Here is a 20,623-nt window from a genome sequence, read left to right as displayed (position 1 = left end):
GAAGAGTCAGGTGTTTGCCTAGTTACATCCCTACAGACTCTCCCCGGACTGTAGCACAGTGGTTTCACAACCACGTGCATAACAGAGAAAGAAAATAAAGCTGCTAGAATGGCCCAGCCAATTACCTGACCTGAATCCAATAGAAAATGTATTATGTATAAATGGGAGTCTTGAAGCTGTCTTCACCAACAAAGGCTTTTGTACGAAGTATTGGTATGGGAGGACCAGTGTGAATGGCAGCCTCACGCTCTGCCCAAGTGATCTTGGCTCCTCACATTTATCTCCGGCCTCTGCAGTGGTCTGTCTTCCACTATATCAGTGCGCCCCTAGTGGCCACATTCAATGTAATGCTGGCACCTGTCCTCTGTGCCTCCTACAGGAGACCTGTTATGTCATCTACCCCTTGGTGGAGCGTGCGGAACGATCCTTTACTCTGATATGTAGTGATGAGAGAACATGCGCGGATAAGGTGTTATCCAAGCCCTCTCAGGTGCTAACCGATTGACTTCTGCGTTCTCGAAAAACATGTTCGAGTCCCTGTGCCTCCATGTCTCGCGGCTCTCAACAGACGAAGCCACAATGAACATATGTTTCCAGTCATGTCGCAGTCACTCGATTAGCACCCGAGTGTACACGGATAACACCTTATCTGAGCATGTTTGCTTTTCTCTACTGATGTGCAGTCATATAATACACAGTAAAGAGCACAGATTTCCCCGTTGGTTGTTAGCCTTCTCTCCCCTTCTTACTTTGCAAAGTTGGCGAGGTTCTGTGTGACTTTGGCAATCAAGGTTAAAGTGCGAGCGGTGCGGTCATCCGGATATTCCTGAAGAAGATTAAATAATGATGGAGACATGATGGCTGGACAGAGGAAGCGCAGGAACAGAGAGGCGCTGATCAGTCTCTCGCTGATGTCCGGACGCCCCCGACTGTTACACTCCTGTCTCCAGGACGCAAACACTTCCTTCAGCTCCCGGGGAAAGACGCTGCAAGCACAAGAATCACCGGCATTGTCAGACTCCTCCCACTGCGCAATAAACCCACTCATATCCTCCAGTCACATCCAGAGCTGCAGGCACCATGCCATCAATCCTGTGATGTGACATCTCATGGAAAACACTGCTGTCCTACATGGAACTTACCCGAATTCATGCAGTGGTCCCCTGCACACATATAGAAAACACCCACAGCACATAGCCCTGGCCCCACACACATATGGAAGACAACTGACCCCTGCGTGCAAACGCCCACAGCAGATAGCTCTGACCCTGCTCATGGCAGCCCCCTATATGCACATAACAGACAGCGCGGACACAAGGCAGACAACCATGATCTCTGCACACAAGCACAGACATCTACTCAGACCCCACCAATGCACAGGCGGCAGACCTCACACACCAGTAGGAGTTGATGATCTTGCAGAACGCTAGTTCACAGCACATCTTCAGGTTCCCTTGGTGCTCCGGGAGGTCGGACGCTGAACACTTGTTGGGGTCCACCTCACAGTTCTCATCAGATTCGTACAGAGCCTTGATGAACTCTCCTGCAGGGAAACACAACAGTCATGAGGCAGAGAACAATCCCCGACTTCTCTACAGCAAAAGTGGAAATCAGCAGCCGCTGGGCACCGAGTGATGATGCCACAGGAGCCACAGGACACCAAGAGATGATGTCACAGCAGCCACAGGACACCGAGTGATGATGTCACAGCAGCCACAGGGCACCGAGTGATGATGTCACAGCAGCCACAGGGCACTGAGAGATGATGTCACAGCATCCACAGGACACCGAGAGATGAGGTCACAGCATCCACAGGACACCGAGAGATGATGTCACAGCATCCACAGGACACCGAGAGATGATGTCACAGCAGCCACAGGGCACCGAGTGATGATGTCACAGCAGCCACAGGGCACCGAGAGATGATGTCACAGCATCCACAGGGCACCGAGTGATGATGTCACAGCAGCCACAGGGCACCGAGAGATGATGTCACAGCAGGACCGCTCTACACAACTTACAACTATAGGAATTACATAGCCAAATATATGTCCAATATTCAACAAGTAATGAAAAGTAAAAGGTGAGTGCAGCATCCTCCGGTGCTGGACTACTTATTAAATGTACAGATGTAAGACAGGTCCAGGACCGGTGATCATCATGGCCTCAGCACGGACTAATAAGCAGTGGAGGAATATAAATCTCAGTATGTGAAACCTTCCAGGAGCAGTGACAACCATATCCTGCTCCTCCACCATAAAATTACCCAGAGCGTCCTGCAGATACTTCTGTCCCACCAGCTTCAGGTACTCCTCAATAGCCTTTGTGGCCAGCGTGTTCTCCCGAAAGATAAGGTGTTCATTATCTCCACACCTGTCCACCTCTGACATCATCAGATCTGTGAGGAAATCCTGGAGAGGAGAGACGGGAATCAATGAGAAGAAAACCACAATGTCGAAGGTCAGAAACAGGAATCCTGGTAACTACCAAAATCTCTGCCACTATACACACAGATCCCCATCACTACCGAGATCTCTGCCGCCATATACACAGATCCCCATCACTACCGAGATCCCTGAAACCCATCACTAACGAGATCCCTGCCGCCATACACAGATCTCCGTCACTACTGAGATCCCTGCAGCCAAACACACAGATCCTCGTCACTACCGAGATCCCTGCCGCCATTCACACAGATCCTCGTCACTACAGAGATCCCTGCCGGCCGTTACTATCGAGATACCTGCCGCCATACACACATATCCCGTCACTACCGAAATCCCTGCAGCCACACACACAGATCCCAGTCACTACTGAGATCCCTGCGCCATACACAGATCCCAGTCACTACCGAGATACCTGCTGCCACACACACAGATCCCAGTCACTACTGAGATGCCTGCAGCCATACACACAGATCCCAGTCACTACAGAGATCCCTGCTCCCATACACCTAGATGCTCATCAATACCGATATCCGTGTTGCTATATACACAGATTCCTGACACTGCAGAGATCCCTGCCCCCATACACATAGATCCCCGTCACAACAGAGATCCCTGAAGTCATACACACGGATGTCAGCCGCCAGATACCAGGTTCCCTGTAACTGTGACATAGATGAGCTGCCTTCCTTTTGCAAATACACCAGGGAGTAGATAAAAGTGCTTCTCACTAAATTATAATTTCATCAAAAAGTTAAATTATTTCAGTTCTTCAATACAAAAAAAAGTGAAACTCATATTAGATAGTCATTACAAACAGAGTGATCTATTTCAAGTGTTTACTTCGGTTAATGTTGATGATTATGGCTTACAGCCATTGAAAACCCCAAAAGTCATTATCTCAGTAAATTATAATACTTTATAACATCAGCTTGAAAAAGTATTTTAAAATCCGAAATGTTGGCCTACTGAAATGTATGTTCAGTAAATGCACTCAATACTTGGTCAGGGCTTTGATTGCATCAATTACTGCATCAATGTGGCGTGGCATGGAGGCAATCAGCCTGTGGCACTGCTGAGGTGTTATGGAAGCCCAGGTTGCTTTGATATCAGCCTTCAGCTCATCTGCGTTGTTGGGTCTGGTGTCTCATCTTCATCTTGACAATACCCCATAGATTCTCTATGGGGTTAAGGTAAGGTGAGTTTGCTGGCAAATCAGGCACAGTGATACTGGCAAAAATAGGAGAAAAAGGAGCAAACTGATAACATCCAGTAAAAATCATATACTTTTATTAATTCGTAGAAAAGATAAAACATTTCAACAGTACATAAAGAGCCATAAACAATGCAGATTGCTATATACCCCACCCCCATCTATCACCACCTCACATTGCACATGAGTCCCTAAAGAAATAACAAAGGTCCAAAGACCATAACCCTGGGGGAGCAGTGCATCCCAAAGTGGACACCTGGAGGTCAGCATGCATCTATAAAGTGACTGAAAATAAGGCAACACCTGTCTATTTTTCATATAAAGTGCGGAAGTAACTAGCAAAGGTGCAATGCTTACAAGCAGATGAGTGGGAACAAGGGGGGTCGGATGGAGGGTCCCGACGCGCGTTTCGCGGCTATTTGGGGCAGTTTTCTCAAGGGAGTATACCTCAGGCCCTTACAGGACCTTCAAATAGCCTGGTGAACTTGGTCACATTACCAAATGTGGCCAATCAGGATGGCTTTCGTCAGCGCATGCGCACTGCGGCCGCCAGGTCCTGGAGTGCAGGTAAGGCGTCATGGAAAGTGAGTCATGGAAGGTACTTTTGGCAGTGTGGACAGGTGCCAAGTCCTGCTGGAGAATGAAATTTCCATCTCCAAAAAGCTTGTCGGCAGAGAGAAGCATGAAGTGCTTTAAAATTTCCTGGTAGACAACTGCACTGACTTTGGTCTTGATAAAACACAGTGGACCTACACCAGCAGATGACATGGCTCCCCAAACCATCACTGATTGTGGAAACTTCACACTAGACCTCAAGCAGCTTGGATTGTGGCCTCTCCACTCTTCCTCCAGACTCTGGGACCTTGATTTCCAAATGAAATGCAAAATTTACTTTCATCTGAAAACAACACATTGGACCACTGAGCAACAGTCCAGTTCTTTTTCTCCTTGGCCCAGGTAAGACGCTTCTGGCGTTGTCTATTGGTTATGAGTGGCTTGACACAAGGAATGTGACACTTGTAGCCCATGTCCTGGATACGTCTGTGTGTGGCGGCTGTTGAAGCAATCACTCCAGCAGCAGTCCACTCCTTGTGAATGTTCCCCAAATTTATGAATGGCCTTTTCTTAACAATCCTTTCAAGACTGCGGTTATCCCAGTTGCTTGTGCACCTTTTTCTACCATAATTTTTCCTTCAACTCAACTTTCCATTAATATGCTTGGATACAGTACTCTGTGAACAGCCAGCTTCTTTAGCAATGACCCTTTGTGGCTTACCCTCCTTGTGGAGTGTGTCAATGACTGCCTTCTGGAGATCTGTCAAGTCAGCAGTCTTCCCCATGATTGTGGAGCTACTGAAACAGACTAAGTGACCTTTTTAAACAGTTAGGAAGCCTTTGCAGGTGTTTTTTGTTAATTATTCTAATTTACTGAGATGATGACTTTTGGGTTTTCATTTGCTGTAAGCCATAATCATCAACATTAACAGAAATAAACACTTGAAATAGATCACTGTTTGTAATGACTATATAATATATGAGCTTCACTTTTTGTATTGAAGAACTGAAATAAATTAACTTTTTGATCATATTCTAATTTGTGAGAAGCACTTGTAAATAATGATTGAGGGACAGTTCATACTGTGCTTTGGACCCTCCATCAGGTGTTCTGTCTGAATTCCTGTTACCAGGGAATCACATCACTAAGAATGCCGCCTATCCATCACTAGAGATCAGTGGTGACCTCACTGAGAATGCCGCCTATCCATCACTAGAGATCAGTGGTGACCTCACTGAGAATGCCGCCTATCCATCACTAGAGATCAGCAGTGACATCACCGAGAATGCCTCCTATCCATCACTAGAGATCAGCGGTGACATCACTGAGAATGCCTCCTATCCATCACTAGAGATCAGTGGTGACATCACTGAGAATGCTGCCTATCCATCACTAGAGATCAGCGGTGACATTACTGAGAATGCCTCCTATCCATCACTAGAGATCAGTGGTGACATCACTGAGAATGCTGCCTATCCATCACTAGAGATCAGCAGTGACATCACTGAGAATGCCTCCTATCCATCACTAGAGATCAGCGGTGACATTACTGAGAATGCCTCCTATCCATCACTAGAGATCAGCGGTGACATCACTGAGAATGCCACCTATCCATCACTAGAGATCAGCGGTGACATCACTGAGAATGCTTCCTATCCATCACTAGAGATCAGCGGTGACATCACTGAGAATGCCTCCTATCCATCACTAGAGATCAGCGGTGACATCACTGAGAATGCCGCCTATCCATCACTAGAGATCAGCGGTGACATCACTGAGAATGCCACCTATACATCACTGGAGATCAGCGGTGAGGTTACTAGTCTTGGGTTATGTGTTGCCAGGCTGTTACCTATTGTTTTGTCCTGGCCTCTTTAGGTCTGGATTGTGTAGAATGAGACCGAGGTCTTTCTGCTGGGTTTTTGCCTCCGTTTTGGCGCAGACATCAGATAACCTTGCGGGCGTTCTGATGAATAGCTCTTGCACTCCTTATCGTGCTGGACATCTTGCTTGAGCCGCTCGTCGTCTCCTCTGGGGTAGTCAGCCTTACACATCAGATGACAGCTTTAATTCCGCTGCTCCTGACCTCATGTTCACCAACTTCTCGCTGCTGTCATTTTCAAAATAAACCAAATCACTACAGATACGAGGCTGCCCATCTATGGCGGAAAATCTAGTCTGAAGAATAAAATCTGAAAATTCTTAAGTAGCAAAGTTTTGCCATATCTAGACTGCAGGTAATGAGGGGGTACACAAGAGACCCCTGTATCGTTCTCACTGAGGTCAGAACATTACCTCTGGCTCCTGCAGCACCATTACTGGGCCGCACAAAAACACACACAGACAAAAAAAAAAATCAGTGTGTGACATCATAGATCACCCTGAACTGCAGAGGAGATTCCCGGACTATGACATCAGTATGTGACATCACAGATCACTCTGCACTGCGGAGGATATTCCCGGGACTATGACATCAGTGTGTGACATCACAGATCACATTGCACTGCGGAGATTCCCGGGACTATGACATCAGTGTGTGACGTCACAGATCACCCTGCACTGTGGAGGAGATTCCCGGTCTATGACATCAGTGTGTGACGTCACAGATCACCCTGCACTGCAGAGGAGATTCCCGGGACTATGACATCAGTATGTGACGTCACAAATCACCCTGCACTGTAGAGGAGATTCACCAGTCTATGACATCAGTGTGTGACATCACAGATCACCCAGCACTGCGGAGATTCCCGGGACTATGACATCAGTGTGTGACGTCACAGACCACCCTGCACTGCGGAGGAGATTTCCTGGACTATGACATCAGTGTGTGACATCACAGATCACCCTGCACTGCGGAGGAGATTCCCGGTCTATGACATCAGTGTGTGATATCACAGATCACCCTGCACTGCGAAGGCGATTCCAGGTCTATGACATCAGTGTGTGACATCACAGATCACGCTGCATGGTGGAGGAGGGGTCATGTCTTATTTTCTTCGAATAATCACTTTGGTAGGGACTGAAGCACAGTTAGTAGGATGGAAAGTTCAGTGTGGGTGATGTGGGTTCTGCTCTTCTGGTGCCGTGTGTGGAATCTGCCATTGTCAGTATTAGTGCTGTGGTGGGGAAATCTCTGGTGACTGTTTAGGCAGCGCAGGCTTCTGTGAGTCTTTATATGAGGTAATAGAAGTGAGGGGGATGAAATATACACATTGTGATCAGCTCTTTATATCCCGGGGTCCAGAAGAGCAGATTACTGCGAAAAATAGTGGGCAACTGCACGTCTTCTGCAATGTGAGCAGGAAAATGGAATAAACAGACAGCGAAAATGAAATCGACATACACCAAGCCATGAAACCTCAGAAGAGAGGATCACAAGCACCAGTCACCAGGCAGTTCTGGAAAAATTATTTATGTATTCTACTCAGTTACAAAGCTCCATTAATTCCACAGGTTTAGCTTTACAGACATTATCATCACTGACCCCATTGGGGCTCACAATCTACATTCCCTATCTATGTGGAGAGTGGGAGGAAACCCGCACAACCACGGGGAGAACATACAAACTCCTTGCAGATGTCATCCTTGGTGGGATTTAAACTCAGGACAAATACCAAAATCCCTGCTGCAAACCACTGAGCCACGCTACCGGCTACTGTGATAACCCCTGAGCCACCGTGCTGCCCTGAAAACCAGGACACCAATAGATGTGTTTAGCATTTTGTACATGACAGACTGGGCGGTGGGCTGTTCTGTGGACTTACTACATGTGACACTGAGTGTGACCTCTTCGGGACAAACATTGCGTGGCCAGTGAAATACATATAATGGGCTACTGTGCCTGGTGACCCTATCCCACATAACAGAAATAATCCCAGCAGAGCGTCCACACATCACCCCCTGCATGTATACTGACACATGAAGCTGCTGGCATCACCTTGGTCACAGGCAGAGCCTGAAGATAATTAAAATCTACAGAATGAGCGCAGAAAGCAAATACCTTCCCTGACAAACAACGGGTCAGCACACGACAGACATGTACATAATGTATAGTGAGGTCCCCAGAGTCAGGACACTGGGGTGTATATATACAGTGGGTATGGAAAGTATTCAGACTCATTTACATTTTTCACTCTTTGTTTCATTGCAGCCATTTGGTAAATTCAAAAAAGTTATTTTTTTTTCTCATTAATGTGCACTCTGCACCCCATCTTGACTGAAAAAAAAAAACGGAAATGTAGTAATTTTTGCAAATTTAATAAAAAAGAAAAACTGAAATATCACATGGTCATAAGTATACAGACCCTTTGCTCAGACACTCCTATTTAAGTCACATGCTGTCCATTTCCTTATAATCCTCCTTCAGATGGTTCAACTCCTTCATTGGAGTCCAGCTGTGTTTAATTAAACTGATCGGACTTGATTTGGTAAGGCACACACCTGTCTATATAAGACCTCACAGCTCACAGTGCAAGTCAGACCAAATAAGAATCATGAGGTCAAAGGAACTGACCAAGGAGCTCAGAGACAGAATTGTGGCAAGGCACAGATCTGGCCAAGGTTACAACAGAATTTCTGCAGTGCTCAAGGTTCCTAAGAGCACAGTGGCCTCCATAATCCTAAAATGGAAGAAGTTTGTGACCACCAGAAGTCTTCCTAGACCTGGCTGTCCAGCCAAACTGAGCAATCGTGGGAGAAGAGCCTTGGTGAGAGAGGTAAAGAAGAACCCCAAGATCACTGTGGCTGAGCTCCAGAGATACAGTAGGGAGATGGGACAAAGTTCCACAAAGTCAACTATCACTGCAGCCCTCCACCAGTCGAGACTTTATGGCAGAGTGACCAGACGGAAGCCTCTCCTCAGTGCAAGACATATGAAAGCCCACATAGAGTTTGCTAAGAAAACACATGAAGGCCTCCCAGACTATGAGAAATAAGATTCTCTGGTCTGATGAGACAGGGATAGACCTTTTCGGTGATAATTCTAAGCGGTATAGGAGGAGAAAACCAGGCACTGCTCATCACCTGCCCAATACAATCCCAACAGTGAAACATGGTGGTGGCAGCATCCTGCTATGGGGGTGTTTTTTAGCTGCAAGGACCGGACGACTGGTTGTCATTGAAGGAAACATGAATGCGGCCAAGTACAGAGATATGGTCACGATAGGACTGGCGAGTAAACGGGGACCGGGGGAACCTTTCCTGGCCCTAACACTAGGGGGCGCCCTGTTCCCCGGGATACCGGGGCGAGGATGCTGGGGCCTCCGCCTTTGCCCTGTCTCCTCCCGGCAGCCCTGCAATAATCCATTTCCCCCTCCCAGGGTAGAGAAGTGCTCCCGTGTACCGCAGTACACCAACCCGACAAACGGGAACCAAGACGAGGGTAAAAGAAAACTCCACTCACACAAAATATACTCTCACAAGTAACAGAGGTATTCACCAGGGTGTGTAGGAAGGGGGCAAGAAAATAAGGCAGGCAAGGATGAGGAATTTCCAAGGGAACAAACCAAGCAACGGTCGCACAATAAACTCCTCCAGCTCTCCAAACACCAGCTTCTCCCTCTCCAGATCTTTGCAGCAAGTGCTAACTCAGACAAGGACCTGCCCAGCAGGCCTAGCTTTTATAGGAGACAGGAGTGGTTAATCGAGCACAGCTGAAAGCAGGGATTTCCACATGGCCGATTAATACCTGTCCTGCTGAAAGAAAACCAACACATTTAATACAACAGAAAAGTGCTTCTTCTCAGCGGCGAAGCAGGAGCCATCAGATGCTGCGATCTTCTGGCTCAGCTCTGTCGCGGAAACCCCGTGACAGATATCCGGGATGAAAACCTCTTCCAGGGTGCTCTGGACCTCAGACTTGGCCAAAGGTTCACCTTCCAACAAGACAATGACCCTAAGCACACAGCTAAAATAACAAAGGAGTGGCTTCAGAACAAATCTGTGACCATTCTTGACTGGCCCAGCCAGAGCCCTGACCTAAACCCAATTGAGCATCTCTGGAGAGATCTGAAAATGGCTGTTCACCAACGTTCACCATCCAACCTGACGGAACTGGAGAGGATCTGCAAGGAAGAATGGCAGAGGATCCCCAAATCCAGGTGTGAAAAACTTGTTCCATCATTCCCCAGAAGACTCATGGCTGTACTAGCTTTAAAGGGTGCTTCTACTCAGTACTGAGCAAAGGGTCTGAATATTTATGACCATGTGATATTTCAGTTGTTTGTTTTTTTTAAATACATTTGCAAAAATTACTACATTTCTGATTTTTAAGATGGGGTGCAGAGTGTACATTAATGAGAACAAAATGAATTGTTTTGAATTTACCAAATGGCTGCAATGAAACAAAGAGTGAAAATGTAAAGGGGTCTGAATACTTTCTTTACCCACTGTACACAGTCACCTTTATAAAAGACTCCTGTCTACAGACTCAATCAGTCAGTCAGACTCTAACCTCTAAAACATGGCCAATTCCAAAGAGCTTTATCAGGATGTCAGGGATAAGATCATAGACCTGCACAAAGCTGGGTGAGAAGGAGACAACTGTTGGTGCAATAGTAAGAAAAAGGAAGAAATACAAAATTACTGTCATTCGACATCTAACTGGGGCACCATGCAAAATGTCACCTCGTGGGGTATCCTTGATCATGAGAAAGGTGAGAGACCAGCCTAAAACTACACAGGGGGGACTTGTTAATGATCTCAAGGCAGCTGGGACCACAGTCACCAAAAAAATCATTGGTAACACATTACGCCATAAAGGTTTAAAATCCTGCACTGCCCGCAAGGTCCCTCTGCTCAAGGAGGCACATGTGCAGGCCCGTCTGAAGTTTGCCAATGAACACCAGGATGATTCTGTGAGTAATTGGGAGAAGGTCCTGTGGTCAGATGAGACAAAAATTGAAGTTTTTGGCATTATGCAACTCGCCGTGTGTGGAGTAAGAGAAATGCTGCCTATGACCCAAAGAACACCGTCCCCACTGTCAAGCATGGAGGTGGAAACATTTTGTTTTGGGGGGTTTTCTCTACTAAGGGCACAGGACTACTTCACCGCATCAATGGGAGAATGGATGGAGCCATGTACCGTACAATCCTGAGTGACAACCTCTTTCCCTCCACCAGGACATTAAAAATGAGTCGCGGCTGGGTCTTCCAGCAAGACAATGACCCAAAACATACAGCCAAGGCAACAAAGGAGTGGCTCATAAAGAAGCACATTAAGGTCATGGAGTGGCCTAGCCAGTCTCCAGACCTTAATCCCATAGAAAACTTATGGAGGGAGTTAAAGCTCCGAGTTGCCAAGCAACAGTCTGAAAATCTTACCGATTTAGAGATGATCTGCAAAGAGGAGTGGACCAATATTCCTCCTGACATGTGCGCAAACCTCATCATCAACTACAAAAAAAATGTCTGACTGCTGTGCTTGCCAACAAGGGTTTTGCCATCAAGTATTAAGTCTTGATTGCCAGAGGGAACAATTACTTATTTCTCACTTCAAAATGAAAATACATTTATATAAATTTATACAATGTGATTTTCAGGATTTTATTTTTCATATTCTCTCAATGTTAAAATTAACCTTTCCTTAAAATTAGACTGTTTATGTCTTTGTCAATGGACAAACTTACAAAATCAGCAAGGAATCAAATACTTATTTCCTCCACTGTATATAATGTGATATAAAGGGATGCCGAGGTGTAAGTATATAATGTGATATATGATGACGTCGGGGAGTACGTAAGTAATGTGATAGGCCTGAGGTTCAAACATGTGTCCGATCGTACCCCTCTGATGGTTAAGGGAAAAAAATGTAAGAGTGCCCAGGTGACTAGATGGTTCTTAGTCCTCCAGGATTTCAGGTTCCACGTAGAACATAGGCCTGGGAAATTACAGGGGAATGTAGATGTCCTCTCCCGAGTTCCCTCTATGGTGTCCGAAGGTGCCAAAGAACCCGGCTTTGGACAGGGAGGGGGGGGGAATATGTGACAGGGTCACAGGCGCCGTACGAGAGATATGTGTCGCAAAGGTTGCTTTCCTGTGTGATGTGACAGTCATAAGTTTTTCCTCCAGCATGATATGTGCAGAGAATAATCCAGTCGCTATATGGGCCTGGATTTCATGGTGGGTAGGTCAGAGATGGGCCGATGTATCTCTTTTAGGATACATCGGGGGCTTATCTACAGCATTACAGAATGCTGTAGATAAACCCCCGATGCCGGTGGGCTTACTTCACCCGCGATTTTGGGGGTGACAGATTCCTTTTAAGTGTCCAGCCAGTTTTTGTTCCTCTGTGTGTAGTGTGGAGGAAGGAAGCCTCCAGACTGCTAGCTCCTGTGATAGCTGCTATATGTGTTGTCCCAGAAGTACTGGGAAGAACTTTATATGAACTTTTTACTTTCATTTGAGCCAGACAGGCTGTTTTCTATTACCAGTTTGAGGTTTTTTTTTTATGATGTAATAAACCACCCAGAGACTTTAAGCAAACGTGTTCCTGTATATACCTCGAGGAGAAGGTAAGTGAGCCGACCTTCCACAAGATAGATTATATATAGTGATATAAGATGATGCTGGGGCATACGTATACACCACGTTCTGAATTATTATAAAAAAATGCAATTTTTCCTAAATGGTCAATGCCAATGCGTTGGTATAATGTTGAAATCATCAACTGCTAGAGTAGAAATCACATTTTATTGGACAAACATCCTATTAACAGGATTTGTTTTTTCAAAACTAAAAAAAAAAATGAAAGTGCAACAAATAAGCAAGAGTTTCCAAACATTTTATAGGTTGTAAAAAACTGAAAATGGTCATTTGTTGAGTTTGCAACATTAGGAGATCACATTTACTGAAATCATAAGTTTTTCAAATCAAAAACATCTTAACAGACCAAGTTACATGATCACATAGGACCGCTTCTTTAATATCACCTTCACAATTCGTGTATCTATTGAACTTGTGAGTTTTTGGATAGTTTCTGCTTGAATTTCTTTGCGGGATGTCAAAATAGCCGCTCAGAGCTGCTGCTTTCATGTCATGTCAACTGCCTCCCACCCTCATAGATCTTGTGATTTATTTATTATTTCTTTTACTCTTATATAGTGCTATTAATTCCACAGCACTTTACAGACATTATTGGCACTGTCCCCATTGAGGCTCACAATCTAAATTCCCTATCAGTATGTCTTTGGAATGTGGGAGGAAACCGGAGTACCCGGAGGAAATCCACGCAAACACAGGGAGAACATACAAACTCCTTGTAGATGTTGTCCTGGGTGGGATTTGAACCCAAGACCGCAGTGCTGCAAGGCTGCAGTGCTAACCACTGAGCCACCGTGCCGCCCAAGAATACTCCAAATTTTATCAGTGGGGTTGAGGTCAGGGGAGGATGGTGGCCACACAATCACTATATATGTATATAATGTAATATATGAGGATATCAAACGTGACAAGAGGGTGCGTCATCATTGCCGGGTGATTCCTGTATTAACCCTAGAACGCATACCTGGGGCCTTGCAGGCCTGCCAGGTTACTTGTTTTCTATTTTCTGTAAAAGTACTTTAGTTAGAATTTTGAAAATCTAGGTAATCCTCAGGTATATAGTTGTTAGTAATTTCCAGTTATTCATATATATTTTTATGTTACAGACATTTCGGTATAACAACCTTTTTTTGGGACTACCCCATATTCACGCACCTGGGGCCTTTTAGGCCTGTACTAGGTTTACATGTGATACTCAGTCTTTTTGTCTGTATTGTTGCTGGGGAAGAACTTTTATGACTCTGCTATTGCTGGGAAGAGTTATTTCAGAACCCATTTGCAGATCCACACTACAAAGCTACTATGTCCATCAATAGATTTGAGGGTATTCGGAGATGCCTTCGTTTTGATGAAAAGAGAACTCGCCCTGTGAGGTTGGCAACCGATAAATTAGCCCCTATTAGCTATATCTGGAATCTTTTTATCAAGAACTGTACAAAGCTTTACCATTCCAGTGATAATGTTACAGTGGACGAGCAACTTCTTGCCTTTAGGGGACGTTGCAAATTCATTCAGTATATGCCCAGTAAGCCAGCTAAGTATGGAATAAAAATTTTCTGGATGTGAGATTCAGGAAGCTATTATGGGATGAATGGTCTGATTTACTGTGGCAAAGAAGCTGATGCTCCAGTCCAGAAAGACCTATGTTCCGACATAATAAAAACACTTGCTCTACCAATTTTCAATTCAGGAAAAGATATTACAATGGATAATTGCTTTACCAATTTTGAAATGGCCAACTTTTTGCTTCAAAAGCACCTTACACTTGTTGGTACTATGAGGCCAAACCGCCGCAAAATTCCTCCAATCATGAAGCACAATGCACAGCGAACAATCTACGAGAGTGTATTCGGTTTCTGCAATCAAGCAACAATGGTGTCTTATAAAGCCAAGAAAGAAAAATCCGTGATATTACTGAGTACAATGCATCATGGTGGAAGTATTAACACCAATGACAGGAAAAAAAACCCTGAAATCATACTGCATTATAATAAGACAAAAGGAGGTGTCGACAAGATGGACGAAATGATTGGAGAGTATTCGTGCAAAAGGCAGACTAAACGTTGGCCTGTTGCCCTTTTTTCCAATATCCTTGATGTGTCAGCCCTCAATAGCTACCGTATATACTCGAGTATAAGCCGAGATTTTCAGCCCACTTTTTTGGGCTGAAATTGCCCCTCTCGGCTTATACTCGAGTCATACCGGGGGTCGGCAGGGGAGGGGGAGCGGGGGCTGTCTAAAAATACTCACCTAGTCCAGGCGCGGTCCCTGCTTCCCCGGCGCCGGCAGCAGCAGCTTCAGCTTCTTCCTGTACTCAGCGGTCACATGGTCCCGCTCATTACAGTAAATGAATATTCGGCTCCACCTCCCATAGGGGTGGAGCCGCCTATTCATTACTGTAATCAGCGGGACCATGTGACCGCTGAGTACAGGATGAAGCGCTGCGGCGTCAGGGAAGCAGGGACTGCACCGCGCCAGGACCAGGTGAGTATATGGGAGGGGAGCGCTGCGCGATAGTCACCTGCTCCTCGTTCCGGGCGCCGATCTGTCTCCAGCACTGACGCTGAGGTCAGAGGGCGCGGTGACGTGGTCAGTGCGCGCCCTCTGCTGAACGTCAGTGCTGGAGACAGATCGGCGCCGGAACGAGGAGCAGGTGACTATTGAAAGTGCCGGGGACCTGAGCGACGGAGAGGTGAGTATGTGATTTATTTTTTTTTATCGCAGCAAATGGGGCAAGTGTCTGTATGGAGCATCTATGGGGCCATAACATTCCTGCAGCACTATATGGGGCCATAACGTTCCTGCAGCACTATATGGGGCCATAACATTCCTGGAGCACTATATGGGGCCATAACATTCCTGCGGCACTATATGGGGCCATAACGTTCCTGCAGCACTATATGGGGGCCATAACGTTCCTGCAGCACTATATGGGGCGATAACGTTCCTGCAGCACTATATGGGGCGAGAACGTTCCTGCAGCACTATATGGGGCCATAACATTCCTGGAGCACTATATGGGGCCATAACATTCCTGCGGCACTATATGGGGCCATAACGTTCCTGCAGCACTATATGGGGCCATAACATTCCTGCGGCACTATATGGGGGCCATAACGTTCCTGCAGCACTATATGGGGCCATAACGTTCCTGCAGCACTATATGGGGCCATAACATTCCTGCAGCACTATATGGGGCCATAACGTTCCTGCAGCACTATATGTGGCCATAACATTCCTGTAGCACTATATGGGGCCATAACATTCCTGCGGCACTATATGGGGGCCATAACGTTCCTGCAACACTATATGGGGCCATAACGTTTCTGCAGCACTATATAGGGGCATAATGTTTGTGCAGCACTATATGGGGCAAGTGTCTGTATGGGGCCATAATTAACGTCTGTAGGGCACTACGGCATATGGGGCAAGTGTCTGTATGGAGCATCTTATAGGGCCATAACGTTTGTGCAGCACTATAAGGGGCAAATATCTTTATAGAGCATCTTATGGGGCCATAATCAGCATTTGTGCAGCATTATATTGGGCAAATGTGTCTATGGAGCATCTTATGGGGCCATTATTAACCTTTATGCAGGATTATATGGGGCATATTTTAATATGGAACATCTTATGGGGCCATAATGAACAGTATGGAGCATTATATGGGGCTCCTGATTCAATATGGATATTCAAAGACACTTAACCTACTGATGTCTCAATTAATTTTACTTTTATTGGTATCTATTATTACTTTTGACATTTACCGGTAGCTGCTGCATTTTCCCCCCTAGGCTTATACTCGAGTCAATAAGTTTTCCCAGTTTTTTGTGGCAAAATTAGGGGGGTCGGCTTATACTCGGGTCGGCTTATACTCGAGTATATACGGTAAATTGTTTATTGTCAAACTAATCCAGAATTCCATGCAAACAGGAAAGACAAGAGACGTCTATTTTTGACAGAACTTTGTTATGAACATTTGATGCCTACTATGATGGAGAGAAGCAGCATGATATGCATATCAAGGCAAATTACGGAGGCAATGATCCGATGTGGAATACGCTTTCTGGAATATGGGGTAGTCCCAAAAAAAGGTTGTTATACCGAGATGCCCATAACATAAAAATATATGAACAACTGGAAATTACTAACAACTATATAACTGAGGAATACCTAGAGTTTCAAAATTCTAACTAAAGTAATTTTACAGAAAATAGAAAACATGTAACCTGGCAGGCCTGCGAGGCCCCAGGTATGCGTCCGCCAGCCTTAGCTGGGGTCACCAGGAGGTCAGATCCATTACAGAATCCCATCCTGGCGGACCCCTGCGCTAGTGGGAATGCATCCTTACTTTGCAATAAACTTTGAAAAGTATTTTTATTTGAGTTATTCCATGATAATTGTAAACAGGCCTAAAAGGCCCCAGGTGCGTGAATGTGTAGATTTCTATGGGTATGCGTTCTAGGGTTAAGGATCAACCTGGCACAAGATGTGTGTGAACATGTATGAGACAGCTCTCTGATTACTATGCTGAGAGTTGTAGTCCCCCAAACAGCACAGCACAGATGAGAAATGCTCTTGATATTATGTAATTTAGTGGAATCTGTGGCAAGCAGAGATAAGAATCCACTGCCTCGCGCCCCTCACATTGTGTGAATCTAAAACTCATCACCCAAGAGCCGAAGCATTGACTCATCCATCTGAGATAAGCGGCATCATGTGACCCTGCTGTTAATCACAATCGGAATAGAACATGCTCACGTTGCGGAGAAGTCCAGAGAGAATAGACAGATAGTATAATCATGGTGAGAATGTGGGTCTATAATCACCAATAACAGCGAGAGAAGATCAGCGGAGCCTGCAAGTAAGGCAGAGATCCAAAGCCACACATGGCCATAGACCCAGGCCCTCCTGTGAGATCGCCAAGCGCCACAGCCACAGACAGGCATTACAGGGGTACACCAATCCAGACCAGACAAGGAGGGTACCTGCACTCACCAGACCTCCCACAACGTTCTCTGCTAACAAAAACAACTAGAGGAATAGTGACCACAGCTCAGGATGTGACTGGAGGATAAGACATGATGTAAAAGCAGAGTACTGCCCGCAGCTCTGGAGGTGACTGGAGTTCCATACTCTATGTTTGCACTGGTACTCTCTATACTAAAGACATTTGTAAACTCTTATTTTACACGGCTTTGCAAACGGCGAGCAGCACTGAGGCGGCAAGCACCTCTAGCTCTGACTGCGCACATCGAGTTGTCACATTGCGTATCATTGTGTTTAGGCAGTCGGAGGTTTTTTACACCGCCATCAAAGCACCCAAATCCTCTACTGGAGAAGGTCACCGACCACAAGGTCACCCACAACTTAACCCCTTGGCTTCTGGACATAAATTAATAACTGTTGGGGACCCTAGACTTTGCCTTACTACTACAGACTGCACGGGAGTCGAAAGGCAAGAGGCGCACATGAAGGAAGGCGGGGGTGTCGCGAGGCGCGCAAGACGGAAGGCTGGGGTGTCGCGAGGCGCGCAAGACGGAAGGCCGGTGTGTCGCGAGGCGCGCAACACGGAAGGCTGGGGTGTCGTGAGGCGCGCAAGATGGAAGGCCGGGGTGTCACGAGGCACGCAAGACGGAAGGCCGGGGTGACGCGAGGCACGCAAGACGGAAGGGCGTGGTTGATGCGAGGCACGCAAGACGGAAGGCCGGGGTGTCACGAGGCGCGCAAGACGGAAGGCCGGGGTGACGCGAGGCACGCAAGACGGAAGGGCGTGGTTGATGCGAGGCACGTAAGACGGAAGGCCGGGGTGTCGCGAGGCGCGCAAGACGGAAGGCCGGGGTATCGCGAGGCGCACAAGACGGAAGGTCGGGGTGTCGCGAGGCGCACAAGACGGAAGGCCGTCCACATTATTAAGCAGGCCACAGGTTTCAAGCAATATGGGAAATAAAAAGCTGCTGAAAAGCTTTAAATAGTGCAATGCCTTGGACCAGGTATGAAAACATTAGATATTTCTCGAAAAATTAAGAGTGATCATCATACTGTGAAGAGATTTGTGACTCAAACAGAGCACAGACAGAGTTCATGCAGATAAAGGCATGATGAGGAAGGTTTCTGCCAGACAAATTCATTAGATTAAGAGAGCAGTTGCCAAAATACCATTACAAAGCAGCAGTTATTTGAAGCTGCTGGTGACTCTGGAGTCCCTCGAACTTCAAGGTGTAGGATCCTTCAAAGGCTTGCTGTGGTGCATAAACCTACTATTCGGCCACCCCTAAACAGTGTTCACAAGCAGAAACAGTTGCAGTGGGCCCAGACATACTTGAAGTCTAATTTGCAAACAGTCTTGTTTACTGATGAGTGTTGAGCAACCCTGGATGGTCCAGATGAATGGAGCAGTGGAGGGTTGGTGGATGGCTACCATGTCCCAACAAGGCTGAGACGTCAGCAAGGAGGTGGAGGAGTCATGTTTTGGGCCAGAATCATGGGGAAACAGCTGGTAGGGCCCTCTAAGGTTCCTAAAGGTGTGAAAATGACCTCTGCAAAGTATATAGAGTTTCTGACTGACTGACAACTTTCTTCCATGGTATAAAAAAGCAGAAACGTGCCTTCAGGAGAAAAATCATCTTCATGCATGACAATGCACCAACTCATGCTGCAAAGAATCCCTCTGAGTCATTGGCTTCTATAGGCATAAAAGGAGATTTAACTCATGGTATGGCCACCATCTTCCCCTGACCTCAACCCTATAGAGAACCTTTGGAATATCATCAAGCAAAAGATCTATGAGGGTGGGAAGCAGTTCACATCATAACAGCAGCTCAGAGGCTATTCTGACTTCATGCAAAGAAATACAAGCAGAAACTCTCCAAAAACTTCAATGGATGCAAGAATTGTGAAGGTGATATCAAAGAAGGGGTCCTATATTAACATGTAACTTGGCCTATTAGGTTAGCTTTTTGTTCAGTGAATGTGACCTCTTAATGCTGCAAATTCCACAAATGAGCATTTTCAGTTCTTTAAAACTTATCAAATGTTTAGAAATTCTACTGTGCCTAATAATTTGGAACAGTGCATTTTGAGTTTTTATTCATTTTGGAGATTATATTGCTATCATTGGGAGGTTTCTTCAATAAAATGTGATGTATAATCTAAAGGGTGATGACTTTTATTAGACTGACTGTCATTTGCACCGATCATTTAGGAAAATCCGAGAAAAAGGTCATTTGCATAATAATTTGGAACATGGTGCATAGCCCTTTAGCCTCATCTGCATATGAATTAAAACGCTGATTTCTCAGTAAGGCCAGAGTCACACGAGTATAAGGCCATGTTCACACTTTGCGGTTTTTACCGCGGATCCGCGGCGATTTTGATGCTGCGGGTCCGCAGCAGTTTCCATTGCGTTTACATTAACATGTAAACCCTATGGAAACCGCAAACCGCAGTGCACATGCTGCGGGAAAAACCGCGCAGAAACGCAGCGGTTTACAACCCGCAGCATGTCACTTCTTTGTGCAGAATCGCAGCGATTCTGCACCCATAGAAATGCATTGTTCCGCTTACTTCCCGCATGGGGCTGTGCCCACGATGCGGGAAGTAAGCGGATAATGTGCGGTTGCTACCCGGGGTGGAGGAGAGGAGACTCTCCTCCAGGCCCTGGGAAGCATAAATAGTGTAAAAAAAAAAAAAGAATTAAAATAAAAAATGATGCTATACTCACCTCTCAGCGCTGCACGTGGCCGTCCGGTCTCAGTTGCTGTGCGAGCAGGGCCTGAGATGACATCGCGGTCACATGACCGTGACGTCACGAAGGTCCTTCTCGGCACAGCATCTTTGGAACCGGAGCGCCGCGTGCAGCGCCGAGGAGAT

The 20,623-nt window shown here is 46.1% G+C and overlaps 1 protein-coding gene across 15 annotated transcripts in view; it reads right to left on the bottom strand.

Moving 5' to 3' along the window:
- The window catches only part of DAB2IP (DAB2 interacting protein), a 273,236-nt gene that overhangs the window by 37,743 nt on the left and 214,870 nt on the right, over positions 1-20,623 (bottom strand). For all 15 annotated transcript variants that reach the window (XM_077284866.1, XM_077284862.1, XM_077284867.1 and 12 more), the window contains 3 exons: positions 2,267-2,411; positions 1,399-1,543; positions 750-986 (listed from right to left, as the gene is read on the bottom strand). In XM_077284866.1, coding sequence (XP_077140981.1) covers positions 750-986; positions 1,399-1,543; positions 2,267-2,411 — 527 coding nt within the window. The remainder of the gene's footprint in view (positions 1-749; positions 987-1,398; positions 1,544-2,266; positions 2,412-20,623) is intronic.

This window comes from Ranitomeya variabilis, chromosome 2, assembly GCF_051348905.1.
Source record: "Ranitomeya variabilis isolate aRanVar5 chromosome 2, aRanVar5.hap1, whole genome shotgun sequence".
NCBI lineage: Eukaryota > Metazoa > Chordata > Amphibia > Anura > Dendrobatidae > Ranitomeya > Ranitomeya variabilis.
The sequence above is the reverse complement of the archived record's forward strand: the minus strand, read 5'-3'. Positions and strand labels throughout refer to the sequence as shown.